At 49.3% G+C, this 19,381-nt stretch overlaps 1 protein-coding gene across 1 annotated transcript in view; it reads left to right on the plus strand.

Moving 5' to 3' along the window:
- USH2A (usherin) overlaps window positions 1-19,381 on the plus strand; it is a gene marked incomplete at its 5' end in the record, with an annotated part of 394,535 nt that overhangs the window by 366,775 nt on the left and 8,379 nt on the right. Inside the window, 6 exons of the mRNA XM_084868505.1 lie at window positions 2,361-2,588; window positions 3,833-5,343; window positions 6,701-7,019; window positions 14,108-14,317; window positions 17,433-17,671; window positions 18,186-18,394. Coding sequence (XP_084724631.1) covers window positions 2,361-2,588; window positions 3,833-5,343; window positions 6,701-7,019; window positions 14,108-14,317; window positions 17,433-17,671; window positions 18,186-18,394 — 2,716 coding nt within the window. The remainder of the gene's footprint in view (window positions 1-2,360; window positions 2,589-3,832; window positions 5,344-6,700; window positions 7,020-14,107; window positions 14,318-17,432; window positions 17,672-18,185; window positions 18,395-19,381) is intronic.

The following is a 19,381-nucleotide window of genomic DNA, read 5'->3' on the forward strand; positions in this document are numbered from 1 at the left end:
TCTGCATTATTCATCTTGCCCATGTTTGCCCCGTTTCCACACAAAAAAAAAAGAAAGAAAAAAAAAGAAATCGTTTATCAGAAAAGAGTGTTTTGTAACCAGGACTTGTGGCATCCTCAGATTTAATATTCATTATGGCCATTCCAGCCCCGTGCGGTATTTATCTAAAAGACCAATCCGATGTTGTGGAGAAATCGGTTTTAAATATTTATGGGCCGAACTTTTAATATTTTAGAAAAGAGAAATTAGTATTTCTGGAAAATTTGTTTCAGAGTCTGGCCGCTTCGCAAACGTTTAAATATTAAAAGGTTTCAGGAGGTTAGCATGTAAATATCATAATGGCACTTATGGAAATAGGAGAATGGACTTAACTAGTTTTTAATAAGGAAAAGAAATTGCATTCTCTCTGCTTGTGAAGAAACATTAGCACAGTTGGAACTGGTAGGCAAGAATGGGAGGAAATGGTGTCAAAAAGTATTTCGATGGTTTATTTTGGTTTTGTCTACCAGTGTGTATTTTTTTTGAAAGATGGTTTCGTTTGATTTCGCCACCTTGTTTTAGATTTTAATCATCATGATATTTGGATGTCTCCCCATGAGAGAGAATTTCCATGCACATAACTTTGTCTGATGCTTTCTGGTACCTCCTCTCAGAAATAACTTCTTTTTTTAAAATATATTTTATTGATTTTTTTACAGAGAGGAAGAGAGCGGGATAGAGAGTTAGAAATATCGATCAGCTGCCTCTTGTACACCCCCTACTGGGGATGTGCCCACAACCAAGGTACATGCCCTTGACCGGAATTGAACCTGGGACCTTTCAGTCCACAAGCCAAAGCTCTATTCACTGAGCCAAACCAGTTTCAGCAGAAATAACTTCTTCTTCTCCAGCTCACCTCCCTTTTGCCATGCCCACCAAGAGGACAATTGTTGCATTTAAGCATCCAACAGATCAAGGTGACCTCACACACACGAAGTATAAGCATCCTGTTAAGCCAGTCAGAGCTTCCTCGGGGTTACTCACATCCAGTGGATGTGGTACAGAACAGGAAGTACATATCTGTGTGTGTGCACGCGTGTGTATGTGTGTACACACATTACTGGTTCGCTCGCAGACATAATTCCTATCTGTAAACACACATATCTCTCCAGCCCAGATGTAGAAAAGTCATTCTGGGCTCTTTCAAAACATTAAGATTCTAAACTCCAGTTAAGTTATGCAAAATATGTTAAATATGGCTCTCCAAGCACAAACAGAATACACAGGAAACTCATTCTTGCCTTCTCTCATTTTACTTTAAATCAACAAAGTCCAAATTCTCAAAGCCTAGCGTACAGTTACTTGGAGTAAGTTTCATAGTTTACTAGGTTATAGCGTTGTTAACAAATGCCAATATTTTCACATTTGTATTAACGGTAGACTCCTGTACGGGTCTGTGCATTTAATAGTGCACTTGGCTTGTAGTTTTGTTGGGTTTGTTTTATTGTAAGATATAAATACGGACCAAAAGAAGGAGAGGAGGATATGGGGGAGGTGGGCAGTCTTATGTATGAACAAGCAGCGTGGGGAGCTGGTGAGAGAGGATTGGGTTGTTCAGGTTAAGTCTCCACACATTCCATTGTGAGCTGGTGATCTCTAAGGCATCACAGAATTTTTTTCTCTAGGTTCTGTATCACATCCCGTGGGTTGCAAGCTCTGAAAAGGCAAGGATCCTCTCTGACCCACTCTGTGTGTGTGTCTGAAGTCACACAACCAGGGTGTCAAGAACAAGATAAAAACCTGGCTGGTGTTGCTCAGTGGTTAAGCACCGCCCCAGGAACCAAGAGGTCACAGGTTTGGTTCCCGGTCAGGGCACATGCCCAGGGTTGCAGGCTCCATCCCCAGAAGGGGCTGAGCAGGAAGCAGCCGATCAGTGTTCTTTCTCTCATGGATGTTTCTATCTCTCCCTCCCTCTCCCTTTCCCTCTCTCTAATATCAATAAAAACATTTTTTTTTTTAAAAAAAAAAGAACAAGAGCGGGGACCGGTTTGGCTTAGTGGATAGAGCGTCGGCCTGCGGACTGAAAGGTCCCGGGTTTGATTCCTGCAAGGGCATGTACCTTGGTTGCGGGCACATCCCCACTAGGGAGTGTGCAAGAGGCAGTTGATCGATGATTCTCTCTCATCGATGTTTCTAACTCTCTATCCCTCTCTCTTCCTCTCTGTGAAAAATCAATAAAATATATTAAAAAGAATGAGAAAAAAAATCCCGTTGTTTTCTTAATAATTCAAACATCTGCTGTGATACGTGTGCCGCCGTCACCAATGCGTCTCATTGAGTGACTTGGCAGCTGTCAAACCAGCCTGTCCGCTTTCTTACAGGGAACAAGCCGCCAGGCCCACCTGTTCGGGCTAGAACCCTTCACAACGTACAATGTTGGTATCGTGGCCGCCAACGAGGCAGGAGAGGCGTCCAGCCCCTGGGCCGTGGTCCGGACCCCGGAGTCCTCCCCGAGTGGGCTTGGCGGCCTCACGGTGGAGCAGAGGGCTGGCGGACGGGCCCTGCTGCTGCGGTGGCCCGAGCCCTCTCGGCCCAACGGCATGATCAAGGTAACGCCCTGAGGACAGATCCAGCCTCAGGCTGAGCCACTGCTCATTTCCCCAGGAGCAGGGGGGTGCAGTGAGGTGAACACGTGCTCTGTGCTCATAGGAGGAGAGCTCAGATGGGTTCCCTTGAAACCAAGACGAAAGACTTCTCTCCCACAGAACAGGCAATTCTTGTGTGGCCTGTAAGAGAGTACCATGGCTGTTCCCAGCTTCTCGTCATCCGAGGTGGTTTCTGTAGTTATGTATGAATGTATATGTGAGTGTGCCTACACACATAGTCACACGCACACACGCACACGCACACACACACCTACACCCTGCTATGAATGCTGAAGCACTGCAATTCCATTTCCCAGGACATGTCATGGGAAATGGACAATGTAGATGGGACCTGCTTAACCTATTCAGGATGAGGCCAGGGCACTTAGTGCCCGTAAAAGAGGGCATTTGATTGCTATTCCGTCCTTTTTAAAAAAATAAATATATTTTTATTGATTTCAGAGAGGAAGGGAAAGGAGAGAGAAAGAGATAGAAACACCAATGATGCCGAAACTGGTTTGGCTCAATAGATAGAGCATCAGCCTGCGGACTGAAAGGTCCCAGGTTCGATTCCGGTCAAGGGCATGTACCTTGGTTGTGGGCACATCCCCGGTGGGGGGTGTGCAAGAGGCAGCTGATCGATGATTCTCTTTCATTGATGTTTCTAACTCTCTACCCCTCTCTCTCTCTTCCTCTCTGTAAAAAAAAAATAAAACAAAATAAAAATAAATAAATAAATAAATAGACCAATAATGAGAGAGAATCCTCCTGCACACCCCCTGTTGGGGATGGAGCCAGCACCCCAGGCATGTGCCCTATTGGGAATTGAACCATGAACTCCTGGTTCATAGGTTGGCACTCAACCACTGAGCCATGCCGACTAGGCTATTTCCTACTTTAAAAAAAAAAAGGAAAAAAAATACAAGTAGGAGGAAACCCCACCAGCACTCATTTAAGTCAAAGAATCACGTTCAGCAGCCCTGAGCTTATACATATACCCTTACCTGCTATCCAGCCTTTAAAAAAAGAGGAAAGATAAACATTGCTCCTCTTTCTATGGACTTGACCTCATATTCCAAAAGTTAGCATTGGCCCCTTCTTCCCGGAGGAGAGTCATCCAGATGAGGACTAACAGCGGGGAAAGGTTAAAGGGATGAATGGCATGCCACCTTCCCCCGCCCTTTGCCTCTCTTCTCTTCCCGCTGCAGACCTACCACGTCTTCATCGACGGCCGCCTGCAGTACGCGGGCCTGAGCCGCCGGGTCCTCCTCCGCCGCCTGGCCCCGGCCACCGCGTACACGCTGACCCTGCAGGCCTGCACCCGGGCGGGCTGCGCCCACTCAGCACCCCAGCCCATCCGCACCGACGAGGCCCCTCCCCGCTCCCAGGCGCCCCCCCAAGTCCGGGCCGTGGGCCCCACCCGCGTGGAGCTGGCCTGGCCCGAGCCCCTGCACGCCAACGGGAGGATCGCCCGCTACGAAGTGACCCGCAGGTGCAAGGAGGGGAGCTCAGGGGGCGATCGGGCAGACAAGCAGACGGTCTGCCCCGAGTACCAGGCCGTCGGGGCCGCGTTTGTGTGCACGGACACCGGCCTGCCGCCCTGGACCCCATGCGAGTACAGAGTCCGCGTGTGGAACTCAGCCGGCCAGGCCTGCAGCCCATGGACCCCCGTGAGGACCGGGCCTGCGCCCCCCGAGGGGCTCTCCCCGCCCCAGATCACCGTGGTGTCCCAGGAGGCCCCCGCCCTACTCGTGGCCTGGCTGCCCCCCGCGCGGCCCAACGGTGCCGTCCAGTCCTACCGGCTGCACCGGAGCGGGGCGCCCCGGCCTATCCTCTTCGACGCCATGACCTTGAACTACACGGATGCCCACCTGCTGCCCTTCCGCACCTACAGCTACACCGTCACCGCCTGCACCCTCGGGGGCTGCGGGTCCAGCCATCCCGCCCAGGCCACCACCCCCGAGGCCGCTCCCGCAGGGGTCCGCCCGCCTGGGCTCCAGGCCGTCAGCGCCACCCAGATCCACGTATCCTGGTCACCACCATCCTTGCAGAATGGCAGGATCACCGGGTACCTCCTGAGAGGGGAGGACCAGGAGCACCGAGCCGGGCTCGGCCTGGCCCTGCTGATCGCCCGCCTGCAGCCCGACACCCCGTACAGCTTCTCCCTTGTCGCTTGCACCCGTGGGGGCTGCACGGCCAGTGCTCCGGCCTCGGCCCGCACGCTGGAGGCCCCGCCCCAGGACATGGACCCACCGGAGCTGCAGGTCACGGGCTCGGGGTCCATAGAAGTCACCTGGACGCCCCCCAGACACCCCAACGGCCGGGTGAGCGGCTACGAGCTTCGCAGGGACGGGGCGATCGTGTACACGGGCCCCGAAACCCGCTACCACGACTTCACTTTGAGCCCCGGGGTGGAGTACGGCTACACAGTGACGGCCACCAACAGCCAGGGGGGCGCCGTGAGCCCCCTCGCCAGAGACCGGACCAGCCCCGCAGCGCCTTCGGGGATGGGGCCCCCGACATTAAAGGCCCGGGGCCCCCAGGAGATCTCGGTGGCCTGGGACCCGCCCGTGAGGACTGACGGCCAGATCGCCAACTACACCGTCTCTCTCCGAGGGCTGCGGGAAGGAGAAGCCAAGATCATCGTCCACATCAACGCCAGTCACCCCTCGTTTGGGGCTAGGGTGCTCGGCGTCAGCCAGCTGCAGCCCTTCAGCAGGTGGGTGCTCCCTCTTGGCCTGAGAGCAATCCCCCTCCCCCCTCATCTGTGCTGTGAGCCCCATATGGGTGACACCCCAGCCCCATCTGCGGGATCAGAGGGACGAAGGGAGAAGGAAAGGTGCTGGAGGGTAAATTAAGGGTGCCATGGAACCCGTGAGTTTGGGAACCGAGCCCAGAGCTGGCGTTTGCAGCCATAGGCGCCCGCTGCTCACAGAAACCCCTTTTGTTGGAGGGGGCGGTCCCGCTATGTAGAGACATCGCAAGTGGCAGGAGACCAGCGACCAGACAAAACGTAATTGAGTGGCTGAGTTTAGCTGGGTGGCGATAAGGTGTCTCCGTGATGGATCATCTGTCGGTGTGGCTGGGTTACCTCTGGCCCCGGGAGGTCTCCGCCTGCTGTAAGGGAGCCGGTTGTAGAATGTCAGGCTCCAGGTGTGGGGTTTATGATCCTGCGGGCCTCACCTCCCTGGTGCTCCTTCCCGGCCTGGGGGCTCTCCCGGGGACTCTGTGAGCCCCGGCTGCGAAGGTAGGGGAGCACAAGGCTGCTGGAAGCTGACTGGTCCCCCAAGTCTGCCTTCTGCACTGCTGGGCACAGGAATGGTGCAGATGGAAAGGGTTTGCATGCGGGAGAGAGTCGTGAGCGTGTATCCCATGCGCTCCTGTTTAGGGAAGAACTGCCCACCCTTTCCAGACGGGTGAGATGCTTTGTTTGGAAAGCCAGGGGGGTTTCAGCTGTTCTAGAATTTCTATGGCAATATGACTTCGTTACTTCTTTTTATTATTATTATTATTATTTTAGAGAGCGAGGAAGGGAGAGAGAGCGAGAGATAGAAACATTGATGAGAAACATAGTCTGCGTCCTGCATGCCCCCTACTAGGGATTGAGCTGATGACCTTTTGGTGCCAGGGAAGATACTCAACCCACTGAGCCACACCAGCCATACAGCTTGGTTACTTTTTAGAAGGATCCGCTACCAATGAGAATAAATGTAAGCTTACTGGCCTTTTTATCGCAAAACTCTTGGTATATATATTTGTTTTAATTTTTACTGATTTTTTTTTTATTTTTTGGAGAGGAAGGGAGGTGGAGGGAGAGAGAGAAGCATCAATGATTATTAATCAGATGCCTTCTGCACATCCCCTACTCGGGATTGAGTCTGCAACCCAGGCACGTGCCCTGACCAGGAATCAAACCCGTAACCTCTTGGTTCCCAGGTTGACACTCAACCACTGAGCCACAACTCTTCGTTTAATAAAAATCCCCCCCCCCCCCCGCAAAAAAAAAAAAAAAAAACACAAAAAACCCAAAACTCTGTTTTGCCAATAACGGGTCATTTCTGCCTTGTGTCCTGAAGGTATGAAGCACGAATCCAAGCCTGCACCCTGCTGGGATGCGCGTCCAGCGACTGGGCATCCGTCCTGACCCCCGAGATGGCCCCTGCGATGCAGCCGCCCCCACAGCTGGCCGTGCAGATGGCTCCCGGGGCGTTCCAGCCCACGGTCTCTCTCTGGTGGGCAGGACCACGTTGGCCAAATGGACAGGTTTTGTACTTTGAGCTGTACAGGAGGCAGGTAGCTCAGCCTGAGCTTCTGAGCCCAGTTCTCACCTACAATGGCAGCGCCAGCTCCTTTATGGATTCCCAACTCCTGCCTTTCACCGAGTATGAGTACCAGGTAAGAAACGCATGTGATCAGCCACTCACACGTCCCCAGTAGGGGGCGTGCAGGAGGCAGCCAATCCGTGATTCTCTCTCATCATCGATCTCTCTCTCTCTCTCTCTCTCTCTCTCTCTCTTCCTCTTTGAAATCAATCAATATATATTTTTTAAATAAATTAAAATCTAGGTCGCAGGCACACATTGGTGCCTGTTTACATTTTGAAAAGCCACTTAGAGACACTTGGGGCTCGGGGAGGTTGATAAGAGGGGGCCGGGGTGTGAGTCTGCTCCCTAAGCAGCTGGGTCCTTACCTGCAGGGAGGGCGCTCAGTAACCCTGAATCACAGTCACCCTCTCCCCACGGCTCCTGGGGACCTGCCGGGACCTCCTTCTGTTGCATCAGGCTGCCCGTGACTTCATTAGTCTTCCTGATGGCCCGCTGGGCTCAAAGGCTCCTAGTGTCTTGTGCCTGGGGGAGAGAAGCGGGGCTGAGAAGCTACAGGCCAGCCTGGCTGGGGGGAGAGGAGGTTGGAATCTGTTGATTCCCTCTCGGCCGATTTCCCACAGGCCCACCCACCCCCAAAGGGCACCCTATGCCGGAGAGGATGGAGGGAAGGGTCTCTCTCGTCCAACACTCCCCTTGCCCAGCCATCCGCATGGGCTGTGGCTCCATGTCTGTGATGAGCAACTTGCCTCAAAGGCTTGTTCTCCGAGGCTGCCCCTCGCCCCATCCCCCTCCAGCACGCTCTGTGTCCCGTTTAGGGAAAATGTACTGAGCCTGGTTTTTGTCTGGCTTTGGACACGCACATAATGAGGCATCAGTCTCGCCAACGTATTCCTGGCCAGCCTGCAGGCTTGTGTTAGATTAGCTTCTCCCGTGGGAACTAAGCTGCCCCCAGCTCCCTGGCTCCGGGTCTCAGTGATTCACTGATCCTGTCTGACATAGGCAGTGTGTTTGTCCTCAAAAGTGCAGACCTCCGTGGTCTTGTGTGGCCTGACGGCCATCGGACGTTGTTTCCTTGAAATCTGAAATCTGCCCCTGGGCCAGGGACCATGGCTTGGTTTTGCCATCATGTCCTCCCTTCCAATAGGAGATCATTTCTTAGTGCGTGTGCTCGACCTGGTTCACATGTGTGCGCGCCTCTTCACTCTTTCCCTGCCCCTCCTGGCATCCCTTAGGGCCGTGGTCGGCAAACTGCGGCTCGTGAACCACACGCGGCTCTTTGGCCCCTTGAGTGTGGCTCTTCCACAAAATACCACGGCCTGGGCGAGTCTATGTTGAAGAAGTGGCGTTAGAAGAAGTTTAAGTTTAAAAAATGTGGCTCTCCAAAGAAATTTCAATTGTACTGTTGATATTTGGCTCTGTGGACTCATGAGTTTGCCGACCCCTGCCTAGGGCTCTGCTCCAAAGTCCCTATCCCCTGTGCTCCCTCGGGTGCCTTAAAGAGAATTGCAATCGCTAGTAATTCCTGGAACTAAGGGTGCATTTCATCCAGTTCACAGTGAATGTCTAGGTCTGTGTGACGCAGTCATATCTACAGGTGGAAGCAAAAAGTGGTGTCCATGTGTTTTTGTAAGTCTGATGCCTTCAATTGAGATCTTTAAGAAATGGCTGGGGCTCTTCCTTGTAAATTGATTTATCTACCCGCCGATGGGTCTGATCATTACCAAGATGCCTGTCAGTGTCTGGGAAGATAAGTTTCTCTCCCTGATGCCCATATCTGTAATGGAAACGGAAAAAATATATATATATATATATATTTTTTCCTTTGAAGAGCCATTGAATTGCTCCAAGATTTGCTTCTGTTCATACTTTTGGCTGTTTGGGAAAGTTTTAATGAGTAAGGCAACATAGAGAACGTCATAAAGTCAGCAAATTTCCATGTAAAAACAGTATTTTCTTCATTCATCCTAATCGTTGAAGTTCTAGAATGGAGGAGTCCCCAGAGGAAGGTATCCAGAGAGAAGCAGGTTGAACCCAGAATGCTGTGTGGGTTTTGTGGATGTGATTCATAGCAGCTGGAGTCACAGGATTGCTGTTTAGTACCCACTTCCCTTCCGGCTCTCTTCCGACAAATAATGTTAATAACCAGCTTTACCTGTCTGGTGCTTGCTATGTGCCAGGAACTGTGTTAGACTTTTACATGCATGTACTCATGACAACCATTTGAGATAGGGCTATTACCAATAATGCACCTTAGAAACCAGAACACTCAAGAGGTGAGTTAACCCGCCCAAGGAGACAGTGGCTGAGCAGACGAGCTCGAATTTGAACCTTGAGATCCAGGGTCCAAAGACCGTTCTCTTAAATTCACTCCACGGTGGCATTTGCATACAACTCGGGGGGCTCTCAAAAGGCTTCATAAAATATTTATAAATGCACTTATTTACCACCCAGTTCTTCCCCAATGTATAGAAAGTGTACTGCGTGTAAAGCTGAGCACAGTCCTGTGAGGTGGGTAGCCAGTTAAAGAGGCAGCTACACAGAGCTTTTCAGCAAGTTACCCCTTGGCTGTAGCCCCAGAAGGGCCGCTTATGAAAGAAAACAACCTTGCAGACTTCCCGCCTTCCTGTGAGCCACGTCCCTCTGACCACCATTGTGCCAGAGCCCCGTTTGGCATTCTGCTCCTGGAACACATTCAGAAGCCAAGACAAGCTCGCCTCTCAGAAGGCATTGGCAGGGGTGCCCGGGAAGATGTATGCCAAGGTTGCAGATGAACTGATATGATTCCGTTGATTGGATCTTTTTATTTATGAGGCATAATTTATGAGCACCGGAGAGCAAACTGCAGTGAGCGATGACTACCCACAGCCCGAGTCATAAATCAGGAGCACTGAGAGAAATGGGGATTCTGATCGAATCTATTGAATTAGCTGTTGGCCTTCGCCAATACAGGTATTGGAAAGACCTTTTTAATATCTATTTGTCTCCCTCCTGGGACTGTGATAACGGTCTCGTTACATGCCCCCAGGCAACAAATAATTTAATAGTTTGCCTGTTAACATGCAGCCTATTTACTCGAGTTATTAATTATGGGCATGGCTGTTCGTGTAGGATTTTTATGTATTTTGGATGTGGATTGTCAGGAAAATTTATTTCCCTGCTCCAGTTTTTCCTAAGCAATGACGTTGCCTCCTACTGCTTCTTGATATTCCTGTGTCCTTGCTGGTGTCCAAATGCATTTTATTTTATCAAAAATTGTCATACTGCAGAAGGAGCATGTTATAGAATATTCCAAAGTTTCAAAAATCTCAGACAGTTCTCTCTAGCTCCAGCCTCTGAGAGTCACTGTTGTAATTCAACTCACAATGACCAGCAAAATCGCAAATTTCTCCGAGGGCAAGGCAGCTATTGTCACTACATTAGGAGTTCACAGATGAGAAGACTTTTCTGTGAAAGAGCGATCGCTGATTGAATTTGGTTATTCCTATGCTCTATTTTTTTTTTTTATGGAAAATGATAGCAAATGGTGTATCCAAGAGACCTTCGCTGGATCCAGAAAGTGTAGAGAGCAGATGCTGACACGTTAAGTAATTAAAATTGTTAAGGCAAAATGCAGTTAATTGGTCCTTGGAGGAAGGAAGAATCAATAAAAAATTTTTTTAATGGACAATAGCATAAAGATGCTAATAACTGCTAGTTAGATGTTTCAAAATTTAGATCAAAAATAGAAATATGAGCAGAAATGAATCTAATCATTTACTAGTCAGTTGTAGAATTTGTTCTCCAGTTATTTCAGTTCTTTTCTGTTTGTTCAAATGGTTGGCCTGGGTTTTCTGTGACCTCTGACATCGGACCCCTTTTCATGTTTACAACTGGAGGTAGGTAGGTAGATTCATACATACATTGAATAGAATAAGAGAGAGGGAATAGAATAAGAGAGAGAGAGAGAGAGAGAGAGAGAGAGAGAGAGAGAGAGAGAGAGAGAGAGAGAGATAATTCTATGATCAGAATTGATTTTATTTCTTGATTTTTGTATTAGTTCATTGAAGTTCATAGATCCCGGCATACTGCTCAAACTGTCCCACACAAGATCTCTGCTGCTGCCTCTTCCCATAAAGATGGACCCAAATCTTGAGGCCATTGTTTCTCCTTAGAAATCCTAAGCATAATCTGTTGGCATTTTTATTCTGAACCTTGAACTCCACTCCACTTCCCTCATCTCTTATTTAGTTGCAAAGAGACCAAAATCCATGGCAACTTTGGGTGAAAGACTTTTCATCTCAACAGAGCGGTTCAGAGGGAATATTGCCATCCATGCTCCTTCCCTTCCCTTCTGGGGTTTGGTGTAAGAAACACTGCCTGAGGTTCGTCTCCTGGACTCCGCAGTGCTCATTATCTCAGCCTGCTTTCCCCGACTCGTCGCTGCTTTCATTTCAGAGTGGCTCCTGTGAATAGCTGATCCTGCTTTGCATACGCATGTTGATTTATATGAATGCTATTTTGATCTCAAATTGATTGAATACTGAAAAGAAAGACTAGAGGGGAAAAAAAAAAAGAAAAAAAAAAGGAGCCCTATATTATGAAGGTCCCTCGTGAAAGACAAAGGCTTATTCCCAGTTCGGGGTGGGGAGTTTTCTCTCGCCTCGTTTTTAGGAGAGACTGTTTCTGGAGAAATGCAGCAAAGCGGGAATGTTGATAAAAAGTAATCAAAAGTACCCCTCCCCCACCCATAGAAAGATATTTGCAGTAAAACGGGTTTGTCTGGAGCAGACTAAGTAATCAGGGACTTTCTTATCAGTCCTTAACCCTGACCTCCTCACTAACTTCCCCTCTTAGACTGACCTGGGCCCATTCAGAAGGGATTGTAAAAGCAGCTACAGTGGTTTTTATTGTATTTTTTAAAATATATTATTATTGCCGAAACCGGTTTGGCTCAATGGATAGAGCGTCAGCTTGGGGACTGAAAGGTCCCGGGTTCAATTCCGGTCAAGGGCATGTACCTTGGTTGCGGGCATATCCCCAGTAGGGGGTGTGCAAGAGGCAGCTGATCAATGACTCTCTCTCATCGATGTTTCTAACTCTCTCTCTCTCTCCCTTCCTCTCTGTACAAAATCAATAAAATATATATTATTGATTTCAGAGAGGAAGGGAGAGAGAGAGATAGAAACATCAGTGATGAGAGAGAATCAGCGGTCGGCTGCTTCCTGCACGCCCCTCACTGAGGATCGAGCCCACAACCCCAGCTTGGGGCTGAGAATCGACCTGTGACCTCGTGGTTCATGGTTCATAGGTTGAAGCTCAACCACTGAACCACGCCAGCGGGCGTTACAGTGGTGTTTTGACTTGGGTTTTCAGGAGCCTGGCTCTCCCACTGCTTGCTTTCCTTCTCTGTACTTCCCTGTGCCTTTCAAAGCCAACCTCCATCCTCAATACAACCTGGCGCATCTCTCTATCCTTGCAAATTAAGAGACTTCAACCCAGAATCACAGGTGTTTGCCTGTGGACCAGTTATTTACCGTTCTTGACTCCAGGTCATTCACTTATTTGTAAGGATGGCATACAGAATCAAATACACAATATATTGGAAAGAGCGATAAAAGAGTTTCTCAGAGAGCAGAATTCTAGTGTCAGCTCTTGTAACTTCTGTCACTTTGAACAAGAGAGCCTCAGTTTCCCCACCTGTAAAATGGGCTAAGGATACATTATCCAGCCAACCCTACAAGGATCTGTTGGGAGGGCTAAGTCAGCTAGCCTATATCAAAGTGATTTGTAAGTTGTAGAGTGTATAAAATGCAGGCAATTATCATGCAAATGATGAGAGAGACCATATCAGAACTCTGCAAAGAGCAAGTTCCACTGTGGAAGTAGGCTAGTCATCTCTCTGAAACACGGGGCTTGTGGCCATCCCGGCAGCAAAGGGCTGCAGAATTGCAGGTGAGAGGCATCCAAAAGCATTTCAGCATCAGCAGTTTCACTTTTACACAGGAACCCACTTCTGAAAAATGTTGGAGACACTTCTGGGAGTTGGCCTAACTTCTGAAAATCTCTCCAGTGTTTATTCTCTTAAAGATATCATTGATGCAAAGCAAACAAAACAAATTCTCAATGCAAAGTCCTCTCCTATTGTTTTTTTCCTGAATGTCTCAGATTTTGAAAGTTCTGCATGGTTGTGTTTTTGTGTGTGTGTGTTGTTTGTTTGTTTGTTTGTTTTTTGTTTTGTTTTGTTTGACACAGCATACCTAAAAAGTGTGGACTGTAGAATCAAACCAGTTTTCCAGATGTGTCTTTAAAAGCTCAGGGCAAGTTTTAGATGGATTGGTGGGTGGATGGATGGATGGATGGATGAGTAGGCGGGTGGGAGGATAGATAGGTAGGAAGATAGATAGATAGATAGATAGATAGATAGATAGATAGATAGATAGATAGATAAAGGGGGAAAAAGACACCAAATGAGGAAAAAAAATCCCTGAAGTTAGCCGGCCCCAAGATGAAAGCTTACTAAGGAATACTGGTACTCCTAACCACGCAGACAGTCTTCTCGTATTGTCATTTAGATCTATCATTCTGATTGATCACTGTGTAGTTGGCTGTTATTGGGCCTAATTTAACCCTATACACTCTCACATCCATCTCCTCTGTCTATTGCACCTGACGTTCTACAAATTACTTACTCATGCAAATGACGACCCGAGGCAACCTTTTAGGATACTCGTGCTTAATTATACAAATAGTTCTTGATAAATAAGATTATATATCCTCCCATATGTTGATTCCCTCCTTGATGAGAGGAAAATCTAATTCTCATGCAGATTCGGTGGGGACGGTGTTTGAGAATTGCTGAGTTTTAAGGAGTCCGCAGAGCCGTCTGGTTTGCAGAAGCTGACAGAAATCCTGCCACCTCCAGCCCAGAGAGGGGCAGTTGTCCAGCGAGCTCAGATCAGCCCCTGCCGTCTGAAATCGGGGCTCCCAGCAAGCCCCTCTGCGTTCTCAGGGGCAAAGGCAACAGACAGAGGAAGGACCCAGTCTCTTTTGTGGCCACAGAGTTGCCAGATCCAAGTGCATCCTGTTCCGTTGTGTCCGGTCGCTTTGGGTCGCCAACTGTGTTTGTCAGCCCGAGGTTATCTTGCTCCTGACTGGTCCCAATGATTTTTCTCTTTGAAGGTCTGCGCAGTGAATTCGGCGGGGAAAGCGCCCAGTAGCTGGACTCGGTGTAAAACTGGCCCTGCCCCCCCAGAAGGCCTCAGGGCCCCCAGGTTCCACGCCGTGTCTTCTACCCACGCGGTGGCCAACATCAGCGCCCCGGGGAAGCCCAATGGCATCGTCAGCCTCTACAGGCTCTTCTCCAACAGCACGGGTGGGGCCGAGCTGGTGGTGAGTAATGGAGTCCCCTCCCTTCCTCTCTCCTTTCATTTATCCCTTCTTCCTTCCCTTCTTTCCTTTCTAACTTCCGTTCTTCCTTCCTTTCTAACTTCCTTCCTTCCTACCTTTCTTCCTTTCTTTTTATTGATTTCAGAGAGGAAGGGAGAGGGAGAGAGAGAGAGAAACATCAAGGATGAGAGCAAATCATTGATGGGCTGTCTCTTGCACGCCCCCTACTGGGAATCAAGCCTGAAACCTGGGCATGTGCCCTGCCGGGGAATCGAACCGAGACCTTCTGGTTCATAGGTAGACGCTCAAGCACTGAGCCACTCCAGCCGAGCTATTTATTTTTTGAAAAATAAATCATGGTGCCCTTGCTTTTTCTTCTCCTTGCTCCTTCTTTCTTACTGTCCATTCTCAGGGGTGCTATGGTGATCCCTTTGAGAAGAAATAGCAGTGAACAGCCAAAACTGGTTTGGCTCAGTGGATAGAGCATCAGTGTGCAGACTGAAAGTTCCCAGGTTCAATTCCAGTCAAGGGCATGTACATTGATTGCGGGCACATCCCTGGTAGGGGTTGTGCAGAAGGCAACTGGTCAATGTTCCTCTCTCATTGAGGTTTCTAGCTCTCTATCCCTCTCCCTTCCTCTCTGTAAAAAATCAATAAAATATATATATTTTTAAAAATAGCAGTGAGCATTAGGACACACACAGGAAACACGTCACTGCCCAGGGAGGGACTTGCTGACGGTAGCATTCAAGACTCAGGGATGCTTTGAGGAGCCTAAGACCCGGGATACTAAAATCACATCGATTTAGTTAGAAACGCCTGCCAAACACTCCAAGCAGCCGTGGCCTATGGTGAGGGGCAGACAGGTGGCCATTGGGTGGTGTCAATGCTACTGTGAAAAGTAGAGAAAGCAATAAAACTAGAGCAACAGACGTGCTTGGAATCCTCCCTTCGCTGTTCCAAGCTCTCGGAGAGCTCCCAGGAAACCCAGCCTTCCAGTTAGCAACTTCCAGAAAGTTCTAGCGCCTTGGGAGGGACTGCAGAGCAGCTCAGGCCACCGAGCTCTAGGCCATGGTTCGTGTATGGACATCTTTGGGGCACATACACAAACCATGGCCTAGAGGAGAGACGTGCCCCACAAGCCACTGGCTGGAAGGGCCACCCCAACCGAGACGGCCAGCTCCTGACCGAGCTGCTGGGGCTCAGTGGACGGAGCTTCGGCCGCAGACTGCAGGGCGCACGTGTGATTCCGGTCACGGGCATGTATGTACCTCTGTTGCAGGCCCAATCCCATGTGGCGAGTATGGGAGGCAGCCAATCAATGTCTCTCACACCCCTGCTTTCTCTCTCTCTGTCTCTCCCCCTCCCTTCCACTCTCTCTAAAAAAAGCAAAGGAAACATATCCTCAGGTGAGGATTTTTTTTTTTAATTTTTTAAAAAATATATTTTATTGATTCTTTACAGAGAGGAAGAGAGAGGGATAGAGAGTTAGAAACATCGATGAGAGAGAATCATCGATCAGCTGCCTCTTGCACACCCCCTACTGGGGATGCGCTCGCAACCAAGGTACATGCCCTTGACCGGAATCGAACCTGGGACCTTTCAGTCCGCAGGCCGACGCTCTATCCACTGAGCCAAACCGGTCCCAGCCTAATGGTGAGGATTAACAACAACAAAAGAAGACCTGAGCCCTTGGGAGGAAGTCTCTTTTCTCAGTGACACCAGCCTTTCTCAGGAAGAAGGGCAGATTAGAGCATTTTGTTCGCACAGACCTCAGCGAGGAAGTGTGCAGATCCCAGAATCACATCCCAAACTACTTAGACCAATTTAGGGAACAATTCAGGAGAGGGGAGAAGACACAGTTTCACCAGCTCACGCTCAAATACCAGGAAGTCTCCTGTTGCATGCTAAAGAGAAATTAGCATATTTTCTACACGACTTCCTAGTCAATAAATATAGATGATGTAAATACAATCAACCCTTGATTATCTATACTTATCAAATGATAATATTAATGAAGTAAGATAATTTATATTTGGAGTGCAATGTATGCAATTTTTTTGCAATAACAAATAACAGACAGCTCTTCTTAATTATATGTTCTATATGTCAGTGTGAAAACTAGTTTCCAGTTTCTGACGGCTTCCGTTCCATAGAAGATTTAATGAAACCACAATGAGGTAAAATAAAAAAACAAAAACAAAAATTGCTCCAATTAAGCCAAAACGTCTATAATGTATCAAGCATAATGGAGAAAAAGACTATGATATTTCATATACCCACCACCCTCCGAGAAAAAGATGGACTATCAAACTCTAAAATATGCATATAATTTATAAAATAGGCAATATGTAAAATATACAAATATATAAAGTATATATAGTTCATGCTCCTCAACACCCACCTCAATCATGGATTTAAGGGGCTATTCGACCCAAAAATTACATACAAACGACAGCGCTGCACATGGGCTTGGTGAGTGTTGACTAGAAATATAATTCAAACATAGATTCTGTTGCTTTTTTTTTTTTTAATATATTTTACTGACTTTTTTACAGAGAGGAAGGGAGAGAGATAGAGAGCTAGAAACATAGATGAGAGAGAATCATTGATCAGCTGCTTCTTGCATACACACACACACACCCCCCCCCCCCCCACCACTGGGAATGTGCCCGCAACCAAGGTACATGCCCTTGACCAGAATCGAACCTGGGACCCTTCAGTCCACAGGCCAACGCTCTATTCACTGAGCCAAACCAGTTTCGGCTTGTTGCTTTTTATAAAGGCGTCATTCCAAGGGCTGCAGAATTTGATCAATATTTGGTGCATTTTGTGCCATTTCCTATTATCTTTCTTTGATAAATAGACAATGGATGCCTTCTGTTTGCTATCCTGATTCCTCTAACTTCTCTCTCTAAATATTTATTTTTGGCCTGTTTCCGTCCTGCCTCTCCAGTGGGTTGGTAATTCCTTGGGGGCAAGTAGTAGCCGCATCCACAGAGCAGCCCCCCATCCCCCCCAGACTCCCGGGCCTGGTGCTCTGGTCGGGGGAGGTGGGGTGCCCATGCAGATCTGTCCCTGAGGCCCAGGCCCAGCTCACCAGCCTCTCTGCCCGCAGCTGTCGGAAGGCCCGGCCGCCCAGCAGACCCTCCGTGGCCTGCAGCCCTTCACCACCTACTCTGTGGGCGTGGAGGCCTGCACCTGCCTCAACTGCTGCAGCCGGGGGCCCACGGCCGAGCTGAGGACGCGCCCCGCACCGCCCGCCGGGGTGGCCTCCCCCCGCATCCAGGCGCTGACCTCCAGGACAGCCTCCGTCCTGTGGGGTCCCCCGCTCTTCCCCAACGGCATCATCCAGAGGTAAGGCCAGCCGGAGGGACGGGGCAGCCAGAACGAGGCCTGCTGGCAGACCGACCCAGCTCCCCGGAGCAGATGCCTCTGGCCCAGGGGCACGGCTTGCTGATTTCAGTGGTCCTGTCCCTGCAAAACATTTCCGTCATAATTTAAGGATGGGAAGGAGAGCCACACACCTGTCTTTCTTTCTTTTTTTTTTCTTTTTTTTTTTTAAATGCATTTTATTGATTTTTTACAGAGAGGAAGGGGGAGGGATAGAGAGTTAGAAACATCAAAGGGAGAGAAACATCAACCAGCTGCCTCCTGCACACCCCCCCACTGGGGATGTGCTCGCAACCAAGGTACATGCCCTTGACTGGAATTGAACCTGGGACCCCTCAGTCTGCAGGCTGACGCTCTATCCACTGAGCCACACCGGTCAAGACATGAATGGCAGTTTTAAAGAGCTTGTAGTTCAATGAAAACCAAATGGAACAAGAGAGGTAAGCTGATGTCGTGTCCCGTTCTCTCCTCCTTCCAGCTACGAGCTGCAGCTGCACAGGGCCTGCCTTCTGCACCCGGACACCCCCTGCACCCCGGGCCGGCCAGAGACGCAGTACCGGGGCGCGGGGCCTGGTGCCAGCCTCGGGGGGCTCCAGCCTCACACCACCTACCAGCTGAGCATTGTGGCGCACAACCAGGCGGGCAGCGCGGCCTCTGCGTGGATCCGCTTCACCACCCAGAGCGAGCGTGAGTAGCAGCAGCTGCCACAGGCAGAGACCATGAGGGGGCAATGGGCGAGGTGACCATTAGAAAGCATGACCCACCCCCCTGGCCGGGTGGATCAGTGGCTAGAGCATCAGCCCATGGGCTGAAAGGGTCCTGGTTCAATTCCGATCGAGGGCGTGTACCTGGGTTGCAGGCTTGATTCTTGGCCATGGTCGGGGCACGTGTCTCTCTCACATTGATGTCTCTCTCTGTCTCCCTTCTTCCCTTTCACTCTCTCTAAAAATAAAAGATCCTGAGGTGAGGATTAACAACAACAACAAAAGCATGCCTCTTGCACTTAATAGCCTGGAGATTTTAAGGGTTTTGGAGAAAGCAAGATCTCACGCAATAAGTCCCTTCTGACGTGAAGGTGATCAGTCACTCGGTTTGTGGAAACAGATGACTCCATTAGGGTTCCTTTCCTGGATCATATCGGGGAGCTCGCTCAGGGGAGGAGAAAGGTGCCTGGAGCCGCTCACCACGCCGCTCCCTGTCTGAAGGAACCCCTCGGAGCCCTGACGTGCCCGCTCCTGGGTGACCAGCCGGGCCCCGAATTATCACACTCGCATTGCCTTTTGCAGGGCTCTTAGCACTCAGAAAACAAACAGTTCAGGGAAAAGCTTATCAATAAATGGGTGCAGCCGAGATCAGTTTGGCTCAGTGGATAGAGAGTCCGGTCTGCAGACTGATAGGTCCCTGGTTCGATTCCGGTCAAGGGCATGTACCTTGGTTGCGGGCACATCCCCAGTAGGGGGTGTGCAAGAGATCGATGATTCTCTCTCATCGATGTTTCTAACTCTCTATCCCTCTCTCTCAAAAAAAAATATATTTAAAAAATAAAATAAAATAAATGGGTGCAATAGGACATAATTCACCATCGAAGCAGTTTGGTGGGTGTGTGTGTGTGTGTGTGTGTGCATGTGCATCTAGTCCTGGGGCTTTGCAGCAGTAGCTATTGATTTGCTATGA

The sequence above is a fragment of the Pipistrellus hanaki genome (assembly GCF_964339955.1).
Source record: "Pipistrellus hanaki genome assembly, chromosome: 20".
Lineage (NCBI taxonomy): Eukaryota > Metazoa > Chordata > Mammalia > Chiroptera > Vespertilionidae > Pipistrellus > Pipistrellus hanaki.